The sequence below is a fragment of the Cryptomeria japonica genome, chromosome 10 (genome assembly GCF_030272615.1).
Source record: "Cryptomeria japonica chromosome 10, Sugi_1.0, whole genome shotgun sequence".
Lineage (NCBI taxonomy): Eukaryota > Viridiplantae > Streptophyta > Pinopsida > Cupressales > Cupressaceae > Cryptomeria > Cryptomeria japonica.
In genome coordinates, this window is record NC_081414.1 from 153,946,077 (window position 1) to 153,959,790 (window position 13,714).

At 34.8% G+C, this 13,714-nt stretch overlaps 1 protein-coding gene across 4 annotated transcripts in view; it reads left to right on the plus strand.

The window, feature by feature from the left end:
- The window catches only part of LOC131047992 (uncharacterized), a 127,710-nt gene extending 114,261 nt beyond the window's left edge, over positions 1 to 13,449 (plus strand). For 2 of the 4 annotated variants that reach the window (XM_057981808.2, XM_059213203.1), the window contains exons 5-6: positions 8,026 to 8,110; positions 12,997 to 13,449. In XM_057981808.2, the coding sequence (XP_057837791.2) occupies positions 8,026 to 8,110; positions 12,997 to 13,031 (120 nt within the window). In that variant the 3' untranslated portion in view covers positions 13,032 to 13,449. Of the gene's footprint in view, positions 1 to 8,025; positions 8,111 to 12,110; positions 12,151 to 12,996 lie in introns of all 4 variants that reach the window. The other 2 variants (XM_059213205.1, XM_059213204.1) reach the window with 2 other exon arrangements.
- Positions 13,450 to 13,714: the final 265 nt, after the last annotated feature.

Genomic DNA, 13,714 nt, shown 5'->3' on the forward strand with positions numbered 1-13,714 from the left:
TTAATCGTTCACCCGTATGTGGCAAACAAGCAACATGTAGAGAAAGATTAGAGTTGCAAATACAGAGGAGAGACAATTTCTTGGGTTAATGTGTAGGTTGTTCAAGTTTTGTTTTGTCAAGCATTGTGCAATTGATTCAAAGGTGATATTAATCAAATTTATTACAATGATGAATCTAGTTGTCATAAGTTATGATCACAATTACTACTTTCAATATGAAAGTACAAAAGGACAATAGTTTTATACTAAGTCACCGCGTTCGAATTCGAGTTCGGCAACCATAAAATTCAGATGAAGTTTGGCAAGGGCAAAAAATTCGACGTTAAATTCGCCTTACATAAAAATAAAAAAAATTAAATATAAGTAATAAATTGAAAATGAGTTATAAAATGATATTTGTATACTAATATTTTTAAATATATTAATAAAGTTAAACATAAAATAAAATAAATAATAAATTATGTTTAAAATTTAATTTAAATATTATTAATTTATTAAATTTATATATTAAATAATAAATATATTATAATAATAAATTTAATTTAAATATTTTCAAATATTAAGTTTTCACATATTGAATAATAAACAAAATTATATAATAAATCAATGTGATGTAAAATAAAAAGTATAAATAAAATTAATTTAATTTGAAAAAGAAAAAAATTAAATTAAGAACAAAACATACACGTGAATAGCCTTTTATAAAGTTACTTTTCAGGACACGCCAATAACCTTTTATAAACTTACATTAAAGGCAACTTATGTTTTGTTATTTATAAAGTAACTTTATAAATAAATGAACGAATGCATACAGGCCGACTCGTTCGCACCCCTAAAGTCTTGGCGATGGGCGCAGCTTTCTCTTTCTGGACAAAGATGCTTTCTCCTCCGCCAAATGTTTTTTAAAATATAGTTTATTACAACAAATTTCTTCCTTTGCAATACCGAATATGTGGCGAATTTAAACGAATTTTTATTTATGTTCTGAAATCCGCCGAATTTCGAACTTCATGACTAAAGTTCGGCGAATGCGGTGACATAGGTTTTATATATGGATTTGGAGCACTTGTACATCATTATTGATTTCAATGCTCTAACACATACAACAGTCACATTATCATTTTTGGAATAAGAAGCATTGCCACACTTGGAAATGGATGAAGTTGAAGAGTCTCCATATGGAAGCAAAGAGTTTGCTTAAATGTGAAGAGATGAGACAAAGTGTAAGAAAAAACTAATCTTTAAATTAGTATTTCAATAATGAGAAAGGAGAGAGCTTTTTCTTGGTAGTGAATGAGACTCTTGGAGAGATGATGGGTAACTCTTGGAGAGAGTTATTTCCATGGAGGAAGAGAGGTAACCTGCATTTAGCTGCCTAAAACATATTTTGCAGCTGCTCTTAATGAGTTCCTATAGCAAATCTTGTAGTTTTTGCAGCATGATCTGTTTTTGGGCCTATTAATGGGCCTGCTCCGATTGATCCGGAGACTTGTAAAGAGAAGATTGTGAAGTGGTCTAAACCAAGTGAAGGGTGGTATAAAGTCAATTTTGATGGGTCGTCGAAGGGCAATCCTGTTCCATCGGGAGTTAAATATGTCGCAAGATTGGGAAGGTAATATATTAGCAATTGGAGCTTCAAAATTATCGGAGGGAATAAATAATAAAGCGGAGGAACAAGCGGCAATTCAAGCTTTAAAAATTGTCATGTCCCCATCTTTTTGATGCAATTCCCACATTGCCTTTGATGAATAAAGACACTTAAAATTTTCTAAGTGTCAAAAATTTCACTCAGCCCTTTGTAGTGGAATGTGATGCTTCGGGTGAAGGTGTGGGAGCTATATTGATGCAGAATCATCACCCCATTGTTTATGAGAGTAGGAAATTGAAACTCAATGAGAAACTTTATTCTACTTATGACAGGGAAATGCTTGCAATTATGCATGCATTGATTAAATTCAGACAATATCTAGCTGGCTGCAAATTTGTGGTGAGAACAGATCACAATAGTCTGAAATATTTCTTGGAGCAAAAGGATCTTAGTGAAAGGCAGCAAAAATTGGTTTCTAAGATCCAAGCGTATGATTTTGACATAGAATATGTCAAAGGGAAGAATAATGCTGCTGCTGATGCATTATCTAGGAGACCTTCATCTGTTGTCATATGTTCCTTATGTGAAGTCTCAGCTGATTGGAAATCTTAGCTGTTGGTAGAGTATTCAAAGAATCAGTTTGCATGTGAGGTCATGGATGGGATTATTCAGGATGAGAGATATTCGGTTGTTGATGATATCATTTACTATAAAGGACGGATTTATTTAGTACCTGAATCCACACTTAAAAATCAGATTATGCATGCATTTCATGATTCTCCAACAGCAGAACATCAGGGATATGGAAAAACTTACAGACAAATTAGGGAGAGATTCTCATGGAAGGGTCTTAAGAGTGATATTCTACAACATGTGCGTGAGTGTCTTACTTGCCAACAAAATAAAATTGAAAACACATACGCTGCTGGTCTACTGCAACCACTTCCCATCTTGGATCAAAAGTGGACTGGAATATCTATGGATTTCATTACTGGACTTCCCAAGGTCCAAGGGAAAGATTGCATATATGTTGTGGTGGACAGATTGACTAAATATGCCCATTTCTTTCCCATAGCATCAGATTACACAACATCACAGGTTGCTGATTTGTTTTTCAGAGAGATCTTTCAATTACATGGTCTTCCAAAAACCATTGTGAGTGACCGTGACAGTAGGTTCATGAGTGCCTTTTGGCAAGAGTTGTTCAAACTCGTTGGTACGGAATTGACTCCCAGTACTAGTTACCACCCTCAGACGGATGGCCAGACAGAGATTGTCAACAAATGGATAGAGGGGTATCTACGTAACTATGTTTGCGGACAGCAACGTGCATGGGTTCGTTGTTTGTATTTGGGGGAGTTCTGCTATAATACTACATACCACATGTCCATTGAGATGACTCCATTTCATGCACTGTATGGTTATGATTCCATGACGTTCACTAACTTAGCCTTGGCTGATAATAGAGTGCCTTTGGCTTGGGATTGGTTACAGGAGAATCAGGATATATTAAAATCTCTCAAGAACAATATTCAGCAAGCTCAGAATCAGCAGAAGATGTATGCTGATAGGCATCAGGTTGAGAGATCTTTTGAGATTGGGGATATGGTCTTTTTACATCTTCAACCTTATAGGCAAAGCTCGGTTAAGGTTAAGGGAGCTGAGAAGCTAAAGCCCAAGTTTTATGGGCCTTATAGAGTGCTGAGGAGAATGGGTGAGGTAGCATATGAGATAGAGCTTCCTCTTGAGAGTAAGATTCACAATGTCTTTCATGTATCGTGCCTCAAAAAGGCAATTGGTCAGGGTATTGTAGCATCTCCAGTACTGCCACCGTTGGACGATGAAGGCAAACTGGTTATGATTCCTGTTGAGATTCTGGAACAGCGAGAGAGACATTTGAGGAATAGGGTGATCAAGGAATATTTGGTTAGTTGGAAAGATTTACCCATTGAGGATGCTACGTGGGAAGGAGAAGAGATTCTTAAGCATCCAGCCCTGTCTTTGCTTGTGGGCAAGCAAATCCGGGAAGGGGAGACTGTCATGTCCCCATCTTTTTGATGCAATTCCCACATTGCATTTGATGAATAAAGACACTTAAAAATTTCTAAGTGTCAAAAGTTAATAAGGAAAAAGTAACTTTTATGAAGTTACTTTATAAGCCTAAGTTTCTTTTTTTAATAAAGGCTTATGTTTGAATAAAGTGCTATGCGTACCTTTTAATAAAGTGGCTCAAATCACTTAAATGACATGGCACGGTGGGACCCTTGTCATTCTTTAAAAGTCTTTAAGCCTTTAAGCTACGTGGACCTAAAAGATGCCAAGGAAGATGCTTTTTTAGTTGGATATTCCATTTAGGGTTACACCACTCTTTGGAAAAGGTTATTAAACATTTTGGAGGAGGGAATTGGCATTATGTTATTATTTTATTTTTTATTTTCTCTGCTTTGCATTAGCAGCAGAAATTGCAGGTGTTTGGAGGACATAAACCCTCAGATCTGCATTGGTAGTGGAGGTGTACCCACTAATTTGCCCACGTGGGACAAGGATGTGCCTTGTCTAGACCCAATGGGGGTCAATTTAGCAACAAAACCAGCCCAGCAATCACCATTAGGTATGATACATCAGTTCTGAGCAGTTTATCTTGAAATTGCAGCAAGTGTGGGTTCCATAATTGCAGCTGTACCATTCCAGGCAGCGTTGTACCATTCTAGAAGGTTGTACATCAATTTTAAATTAAATGGAGGGTTCTAACTCCATTTCTTGTGCTTGATCTCATTGTTGGGATTAGAAAGGTTAGTGTGGAAGAAATCACAGTCAATTGACTAGATTTGTGATCAGGGTGAGCAAAACAACGGGAAAAGAAGGTCAAAATTGTATAATTTTGCCTGGCAAAGGTTGGATTTCCAGCTGGTAATTGGGTTCTTGCCCAATTTGTTATTGGTAATTCATCTTATGGTAGAATAAGCAGATTGGATCCACTGATCTACTCCTACATCATCCTTCTCAGCTTGTATCCATTTTCAGGATAGCAAACCAGCCTCAAACCCTAGCACTGGATCCTTGGTATGTTTTCTGCTTGTACATGTGAATGTTATTTCACTTCTAGATGATTGTAATCTGCTGCCATATAAAAAATCAGAAGCTGATCTCTTGATTATAGTTCATTTTTATGTCGTTTCTTGTCATATGTTGCAAACCTCATCACCAAAAAACAACACAAAAGAAACAAACTCTTCTGCATCTTCTATCTAGTCTCTAAGAACACCAAAAAGGCTCCAAAATATATTTTATTAAATTAAAATTTAAACAGGGCAGCAAAAGACCTATTTAGGGATCTTTAAAAAATGGCCAAAATATTAGTCCTTTCAAAAATAAAGGTAGAGGGAGATTCTTTAATAATAATAAATGCAATTAAAAAAGGTGAAATTCACGAGTGAAAATTAAATATGTTACTGTTGACGGGGTGAGGTTATGATGCAATATTTTCAAGATTGTGAGCTCAGTAATTGAGATTGGTCATATGCTGCCGTAATCAAAAGTGATGATGAGAGAGTGAGGTGACTGGGGTGATTTGATAGAGGTTATTAAGCCTTGTAGATAAAGCCGACAGAGAAAGCATTTGGAGGTCATTGAGAAGGACGGGTGGTGACAAGCAGTGAAACATGGAGGCCACCTTTACTTTGTCCACGCAAAGCAGCAGCTAACCTTTCCGGGCAAGATCACAGAGAAGAGAATTAAAACTCACTTCAAATTCGATGAGGATATCTTTGTGCAGATCATGGAAATTCTGTTGGGAGAGGATATTATACTGACGAAACACAAATATAGTACCAATATTGACATTGTGTCAATGGTGGTGGCATGGGATTTGGAAGTAGCCAAAAAGAAGACATAGAATGGGTCGTGAAGGGGTGTGTCAACAAAGAATGGTTGTATGGCTTACAGACGGTGTTGGAACAGACAATTCTGGGAGTAGGATTTATGACCAAAGAGGTGGTGAAGGATGCATAAGAGGAGGTTCCCCAGCAGCTGATGTCATTCATGATGTGGGTGATTGAGACAAACAAAGACGAGATGTGTAGAGGCATGAATAGGATGGGACTCCTTGAAGCATTTTTTGCGGGAAAGGGAACGAGAGTAGGCAAAAGGAAAAAGGAAAGAAAAGAAAATGGAAGAACCAGACAAAGGGTTCGAGCTGAAGGATCATTGGGTGAACGGGCCAATAAAAGTAGCGAGGAAAAATTGAATTATGACAAAAATTGTGTAAATTTTGTTAAAAGACTGAATTTTATGTAGTTTCGTAGTAGTATGGTAAATGTTTTAGAATAGATATACTCTATATATGGTTATGAAGGATAGAAATTGTGGATAGAAGTAGGATTTTGAGTTGCAGACTATATAGACTTAGTATGCTTCCAGTAGTGGAGCAATTTTGATATGCTGATGGATAGATGGATGAAACAATGGTGAATGTAATGATGTTCTGATAATTAATAAAATATATAGTATTACCAACCAAAAAAAAAAACATGATCTGTATCTGCCTATAATGATTTATTTATGCATCTATAAAACATCCACCTGTAGGGTTTTCCTCTGCAGCAAACATGCTTGCATGTAGCATGTTTATCAATCCCAAAAATTTGAGACCAAAAATTGTTTGTAGTGACCAAAATAAATCTCTTAAGCTTGAATTGGGTTAAAATCATAGGTTGTATTTTCATATCTCGATCTTCAAATAAAATATTTTCCACTGTAGCACCATGAATAGCACATAGAAGATAAACATTAAATACTCCAAGAACTCCCATCATGTGAAATGGATTCAAGGTCCAATTATGAAAATCTTGAAAAAAGAGGGTAAATAGGAAAACAGCTGCTGCATTTCTGTAATTAATAAAGACTATAAATTTGTTCACTGAATTTTGTGAAGATTTGAGTCCACTAACGGAACTTGGGATATGGCAGAAAGGACAGGCTGTCATTAATTGAACTATACCCTTGTCTGTCTCAAAACTTCACACATTTTTACAGTAGGAACAAAGGTTGTTTTGCACTGATAAAAAAGAATGATTGAAGGCCTACACTGAAAAGCTGTTTGATAGACTTTGTCCCATTTTTATGACCCATTTTGTACTAGTGTTTTGTGAAGGCCTACACTGAAAATTCACAGCACTGTAATATGGTCCATACAGTATACTTCTCTTTGTTGTAGAGAATGCATATTTCCTAGATCTTCCTCCATGCTTGGATATTCATCAAGTTTTCAATGTTAAGCTTCTAAAGCTGTACACTTTTTCTCAAGCCTTTCGTAGTCATTTCATTGAAATAATTCATGTATTAGTACCAGTTGCAAAGCTATGTGTTTAGAGCCACATATTTTGTATTAACACTTCAGAACACCATGTTAGATTGCACCAATATTGGTACTATTGAGTTGGCTACCCATATTCCAAATTATATTTTACTTTGTTCAATGTCTCTTTCAATAGAATGTCTTGATGGCAGGTCCCTTTCATTTTGGTTGAATTCCGTTCAGACCAAAGTATTTCTTCCTTGACTCCTAATTTATTGATTGTAATTTAACCCTTCCTATCAATGATAACATCTACTGTGGTGCTAGTATTCAAACTTTTTGGCTGTTTCATTAGAATTGAGCACCCATCCTTCCTTTGCAAGTCATCTTGAAGCAAACATTTGATTGTATACCAAATCACGAAAAACTATTCGTTGTTTTTGCTTCTGTTAGATGAATATCTTTATACAGAAATTGCTCTACCTTATGTTGTACTTCTCTGTTGCCTGTGAATTTTTTGGAGTAGAGAGCTTCAGCTATAATGTTGCTTATTCCATTCCCCATGTCACTTGGTTTACTCTTTCACTAAATAAAATTCTCACGGAAGTTTATTTGTTGCAAATTATCCTGCTTTGTGGTATCCTCCTTTGGGTAATAATCCAATTTGTGGTCTTCAAATGCATCTTACTCTACCTTATGTTGTACTTCCCTGTTGCCTGTGAATTGTTGGAGGAGAGAGCTTCAACGACAATGTTGCTTCTTCTATTCCCCATGTCACTTGGTTTCCCCTTTCACTAAATAAAATTCTTACTGATTTTTTTTGTTGTTGCATATTATCCTGCTTTGTGGTATCCTTCTTTGTACAATAATTCAATTTGCGGTCTTCATAATGCATCTTATTTTCTCTATTTTCTTGCATGAATATACAGTCTTATCTACACTATTTTGTTTAGGGTATGGAGTAATTTATTTGTAGAAATTTGGGTGTCATGATAGATCTTGAACTGCCTTGCCCTTTCCTGTTCATATTTCTCTTCCTATTGAGCTTCTTATATCTTGTCTATAATACTTAGCTCATATTCCCTAAATGCAAGTTTTGGGCACTAGAATGATCTTAAACTTTTGGTCGGCATGCTTACAGGTAGATTACCACAAGCTTGAGCTACAGATGTTAGATGAGCATTCTACTGAACTGACATGCATTGATATCAGTTTTCATATTAATGGTATCCTTCTTCCCAAGTACTAAAGTCTGAAAAATAGAAGTCCCATCTGCACCAAACGGTGGAATTGAATTGCAAATCAATAACATAAATTTCATTTGTATATTTAACTGACTGATTGAAGAGGTTTAGGATGCAAGAAAAATCTGTTCAAATTGCTTCTGACTGACTAAAAATTTGGAGATATATAAAATTAGTAAATTCAATAATATAAATGAATTTTGCAATTTTTTGTTTGTGGAAGCTTTCCCTCTGAGGTGATTGATGAGACACAAATGGACTTACCTGCATGGTTGGAATGTTATTATATGCCTTGTGTTTCATGGTTTTTACTTGAAAGACTACATTAAAGATGAGTTTTGAAATCCTTTAATCATATTTAATTTGTCAAAAACAAACATTGCCATATTGTACTCAAATATTTGTGTGTACTCTTGGCCCTTGAAAAAGATCAGATGGAAGAAATCTCGTGATGATTATTTTCCCTAAATATGTTGATACAAACTTTGAATTAGAAATATTTGAGCATATTAAATAAAGTAAAGAATATTATTTTAGAACCATATGAAATATGATACACTGAGAAATGAGACACAAGAATGACAAGGTTGCTTTAAAAAGAAAAGAGGTAAATTTAAAATTAAAAAATTACCAATTAAAATTGGAGGTTTGTCAAACCATTGTTTTTTATGACTGTTAAATAGAATACTATTAAAAAGAAGGGCAAGCCCCACTTTTACATCAAGTGACATGCAATGGATGTTTAATAAAATTGGTCCTTGTCTAAAAAGAAGGGCAAACCCCACTTTTGCAATGGAGCACAAAAAGAGGCTTATGAAGATTTAACAATGCAGGGTAGATTTAACAATGGTTCTGTGTAAAGGTGGCTAAGAATGGGAATTGTTGCAGAAAGTTGTTTTACTTTTGCATCACCATTGTAGTGCTACACAAGTGGTTCTATGGCAACAATGCAGGTGCTTTGAAAACCTTTTACAACACTTGCACAGCATCATTTGCAGTAACTACATGGTTGTAGCAAAGTGTCATTAGTAGTAGTTACACAGGTGCTGCAGAAAGTCATTCTCAACAATTGCAGTTGCAGAAAGTAATTCCACTTGTTGCATAATCTTATGTTGTAGTAATGAAGATCTGGTACAAAGAAAACATGTTTTCAACAGTATCTTTATTTAAAAAAGTAAAGATTCAAATATTTGGCTAATCTTGAAAGCCAATCTTTTTGGTTTGATGAAACGGGACATAAAAAATGTGTTTTTACAGGTGAGCCGGGAGCAGACAATAATGACAAGTGACAAGAATGTGTTTTCTCTCATTTTTGCCTACACAAGAATGCCCAAATGGAAAAAATGCATGTCAACATGGAAATGCAATGTTGGTTGTGACTATTCCCAAGACTAAGTTCTATTTGCAAACAACGATGGATGCCATTGGTGTTAGGAACAATGAAGAGATGGACAATAGAAATATCAGTCACTTAAAATCAGTGGTAGCAATTGCAAACCTTTAGAACCATTATTATTTAAAAGAGCAACATTTAGAGAAAAGATTAGAGTTGCAGATATAGAGGAGAGACATTTTCTTTGGTTAATGTGTACGTCGTTCAAGTTTTATTTCATCAAGCATTGCACAATCGATTCAAAGGTGATATTAGTCAAATTTATTTACAATGATGAATCTAGCTATCATAAGTTTTGATCACATTTACTACTTTCAATATGAAAGTACAAAAGGACAATAGTTTCATACATGGATTTGGAGCACTTGCACGTCATTATTGATTTCAATGCTCTTACACATACAACAGTTGCGTTGACATTTTTGGAATAAGAAGCATTGCCACACTTGGAAATGGATGAAGCTGAAGAGTCTTCATATGAAAGCAAAGAGTTTAGCTTAAATGTGAAGACATGAGACAAAGTGTAAGAAAAAGCCAATCTTTTAATTAGTTTTTCAATAATGAGAAAGGAGAGAGCTTCTTCTTGTTAGTGAATGAGACTCTTGGAGAGATGATAGGTAACTCTTGGAGAAAGAGTTATTTCCATGGAGGAAGAGAGGTAACCTGCATTTAGTTGCCTAAAACATATTTTGCAGCTACTTTTAATGAGTTTCTGTAGCCAGTCTTGTAGTTGTTGTAACATGATCTGTATCTGCCTATAGTGATTTATTTATGCAGCTATAAAACAATCACCTGTAGGGTTTTCCTTTTGCAGCAACCATGCTTGCATGTAGAATGTTTATCAATCCCAAAAATTTGAGACCGAAAAAGGGTTTGTAGTGACCAAAATAAATCTCTTCAGCTTGAATTGGGTTAAAAGCATAGGATGTATTTTCATATCTCAATCTTCAAATAAAATATTTTCCACTATAGCACCATGAATAGTACATAGAAGATAAAGATTAAATACTCCAAGACCTCCCATCATATGAAATAGATTCAAGCTCCAATTATGAAAACCTTGAAAAAAGAGGGTAAATAGGAAAACAGCTGCTGCATTTCTGTAATTAATAAAGACTATAAATTTATTCACTGAATTTTGTGTAGATTTGAGTACATTGAGGGAACTTGGGATATGGTAGCAAGGACAGGCTGTCATTAATTGAACCCTATTCTTTGTCTGCCTCAAAACTTCACACATTTGTTTACAGTAGGAACAAAGTTTGTTTGCACTGATAAAAAAGAACGATTGAAGGCCTACACGAAAAACATTTTTGATAGACTTTGTCCCGTTTTTATGACCCATTTTTAGTACCACTTGTTTTTTTTGAAGGCCTACACTGAAAACTAAAGCCTCTGTGAAATGGTCCATACACCATACTTGTAATGTCCCCTCCTGCCTAGTGCTTCATCATGGTCAAATTTTGCTCACCTTTATGGTTCCCGGGCTAGAGCAAAATTAAACTTGACAAGGGAATAAAAGTATAATTAAATATGGAATAAGGCCAAAGTATAAATTATAATATATCCATATTTAATTTATAAGATGGCCACTTTAATGATGACTTGAGGGCACCAAAGTTTACTTAGGCGACTTATTTTCACCAAGCCTAAGTTATATTTTTATTTAGAGGGGCAACTTATTTAATGAGGGTGGTTATACTTAAGTTGAAATATTAAAGATTAATTTGGGCAGCATTCAAAACGCAGTTTCAGTTAAGCAGTGACAGAGGAAATCGCAGTGGATTTGTCAGGATGCTGGGTGATATCATTTATTGCTGAGGTGCGACTGCAGCAGATCAAAGGCAGTTAATATACAAATCGCAGTATTTGGTGCTTTATCATTGCCGTGGTCTGTATCTGGAGCATTCAATCTGCAACACCCTTGCATGTGAAGGAAATTGCACCCTATGTCATACAATATACAGCTGAATTGTATTGGAAATATCTTTCTGGAATATGGTGCAACTACGGGTATGTAATGAATATTAAAATTATAATCATTTCTAATCTGTAGCAGCAGCAAACTCTGTAATTGCCATACGTTTTTTTTAATATCAGAATAATTTTGGTGGTTCCTTGAGCATTGTTCTGGAGAATTTTTTTTATTTTCTTTACCTGGTCGATCTGCATTACTGCATGTTACATATTTAATCTTGTGAAGCAAGAAATTCTTGAAACAAGTAAATTCATTGTCAATCAAGCACAAAACTAGAGCAGGGGATATTTCAATACTTCACTTTGTTGGAGAGAGAGCATATTTCCTAATCTTTCTCCATGCTTGGATATTCATCAAGTTTTCAGTGTTAAGCTTCTAAAGCTGTACACTTTTTCTCAAGCCTTTCGTAGTCATTTCATTGAAATAATTCATGTATTGATAATTTGATACCATTTGCGAAGCTATATATTTAGAGCCACATATTTTGTATTACCACTTCAGAACACCGTGTTAGATTGCACCAATATTTGTACCGTTGTTTTGGCTACCCATATTCCAAATTATATTTTACTTTGTCCAATGTCTCTTTCAATAGAATGTCTTGATGGCAGGTCCCTTTCATTTTGGTTGAATATTTCCGTCCAGACCAAGGTATTTCTTCCTTGACTCCTAATCTATTGATTGTACTTTAACCTTTCCTATCAATGATAATATCTAATGTGGTGCTAGTATTCAAACTTTTTGGCTGTCTCATTAGAATTGAGTACCCATCCTTCTTTTGCAAGTCATCTTGAAACAAACATTTGATTGTATACCAAATCACGAAAAACTATTCATTGTTTTTGTTTCTGTTAGATGAAGATCTTTATATAGAAATTACTCTACCTTATGTTGTACTTCTTTGTTGCCTGTGAATGTTTTGGAGAGAGCTTCAGCTATAATGTTGCTTCTTCTATTCCCCATGTCACTTTGTTTCCTCTTTCACTAAATAAAATTCTCACTGAAGTTTTTTTGTTGCAAATTATCCTGCTTTGGATAATAAACCAATTTGTGGTCTTCAAAATGTATCTTACTCTACCTTATGTTGTACTTCCCTGTTGCATGTGAATTGTTGGAAGAGGGAGCTTCAACTACAATGTTGCTTCTTCTATTCCCCATGTCACTCGGTTTCCCCTTTCACTAAATAAAATTCTTACTGAAGTTTTTTGTTGTTGCATATTATCCTGCTTTGTGGTATCCTTCTTTGGACAATAATCCAATTTGTGGTCTTCAAAATGCATCTTATTTTCTCTATTTTCTTGTATGAATATACAATCGTATCTACACTATTTGTTTAGGGTATGGAGTAATTTATTTGAAAAAATTTGGGTGTCATGATAGATCTTCCTATTGAGCTTCTTATATCTTGTCTATAATGTTTAATGTTTAGCTCATATTCCCTAAATGCAAGTTTTGGGCACTAGAATGATCTCAAACTTTTGGTTGGCATGCTTACAGGTGGATTACCTCAAGCTCAAGCTACAGATATTTGATGAGCATTCTACTGAACTGACATGCATCGTTATCAGTTTTCATATTAAGGATATCCTTCTTGCCAAGTACTAAAGTCTGAAAACAGAAGTCCCATCTGCACCAAACAGTAGAATTGAATTGCAAATCTATAACATAAATTTCATTTGTATATTTAACTGACTGATTGAAGAGGTTTAGGATGAAAGAAAAATCTTTTCAAATTGCTTCTGACTGACTAAGAATTTGGAGATATATGAAATTAGTAGTAATATCAATGAATTTTGCAAATTTTTGTTCGTGGAAGCTTTCCATCTGGGGTGATTGATGAGACACAAATGGATTTACCTGCATTGTTGGAATGTTATGATACGCCTTGTGTTTCATGGTTTTAACTTGAAAGACCACATTAAAGATATGTTTTGAAATCCTTCAATCACATTTAATTTGTCAAAAACAAACATTGACATATGGAACTCAAATATTTGTGTGTTCTCTTGGCCCATGAAAAAGATCAGATGGAAGATATCATGTGATGATTATTTTTCCTAAATACGTTGATACAAACTTTGAAATTGAAATATTTGAGCATATTACATAAAGTATAATTTTAGAACCATATGAAATATGATAGACTGAGAAATGAGACAAAAGAATCACAAGGTTGCATTAAAAGGAAATGCAACTAGACATTCCCTTGAGTTAA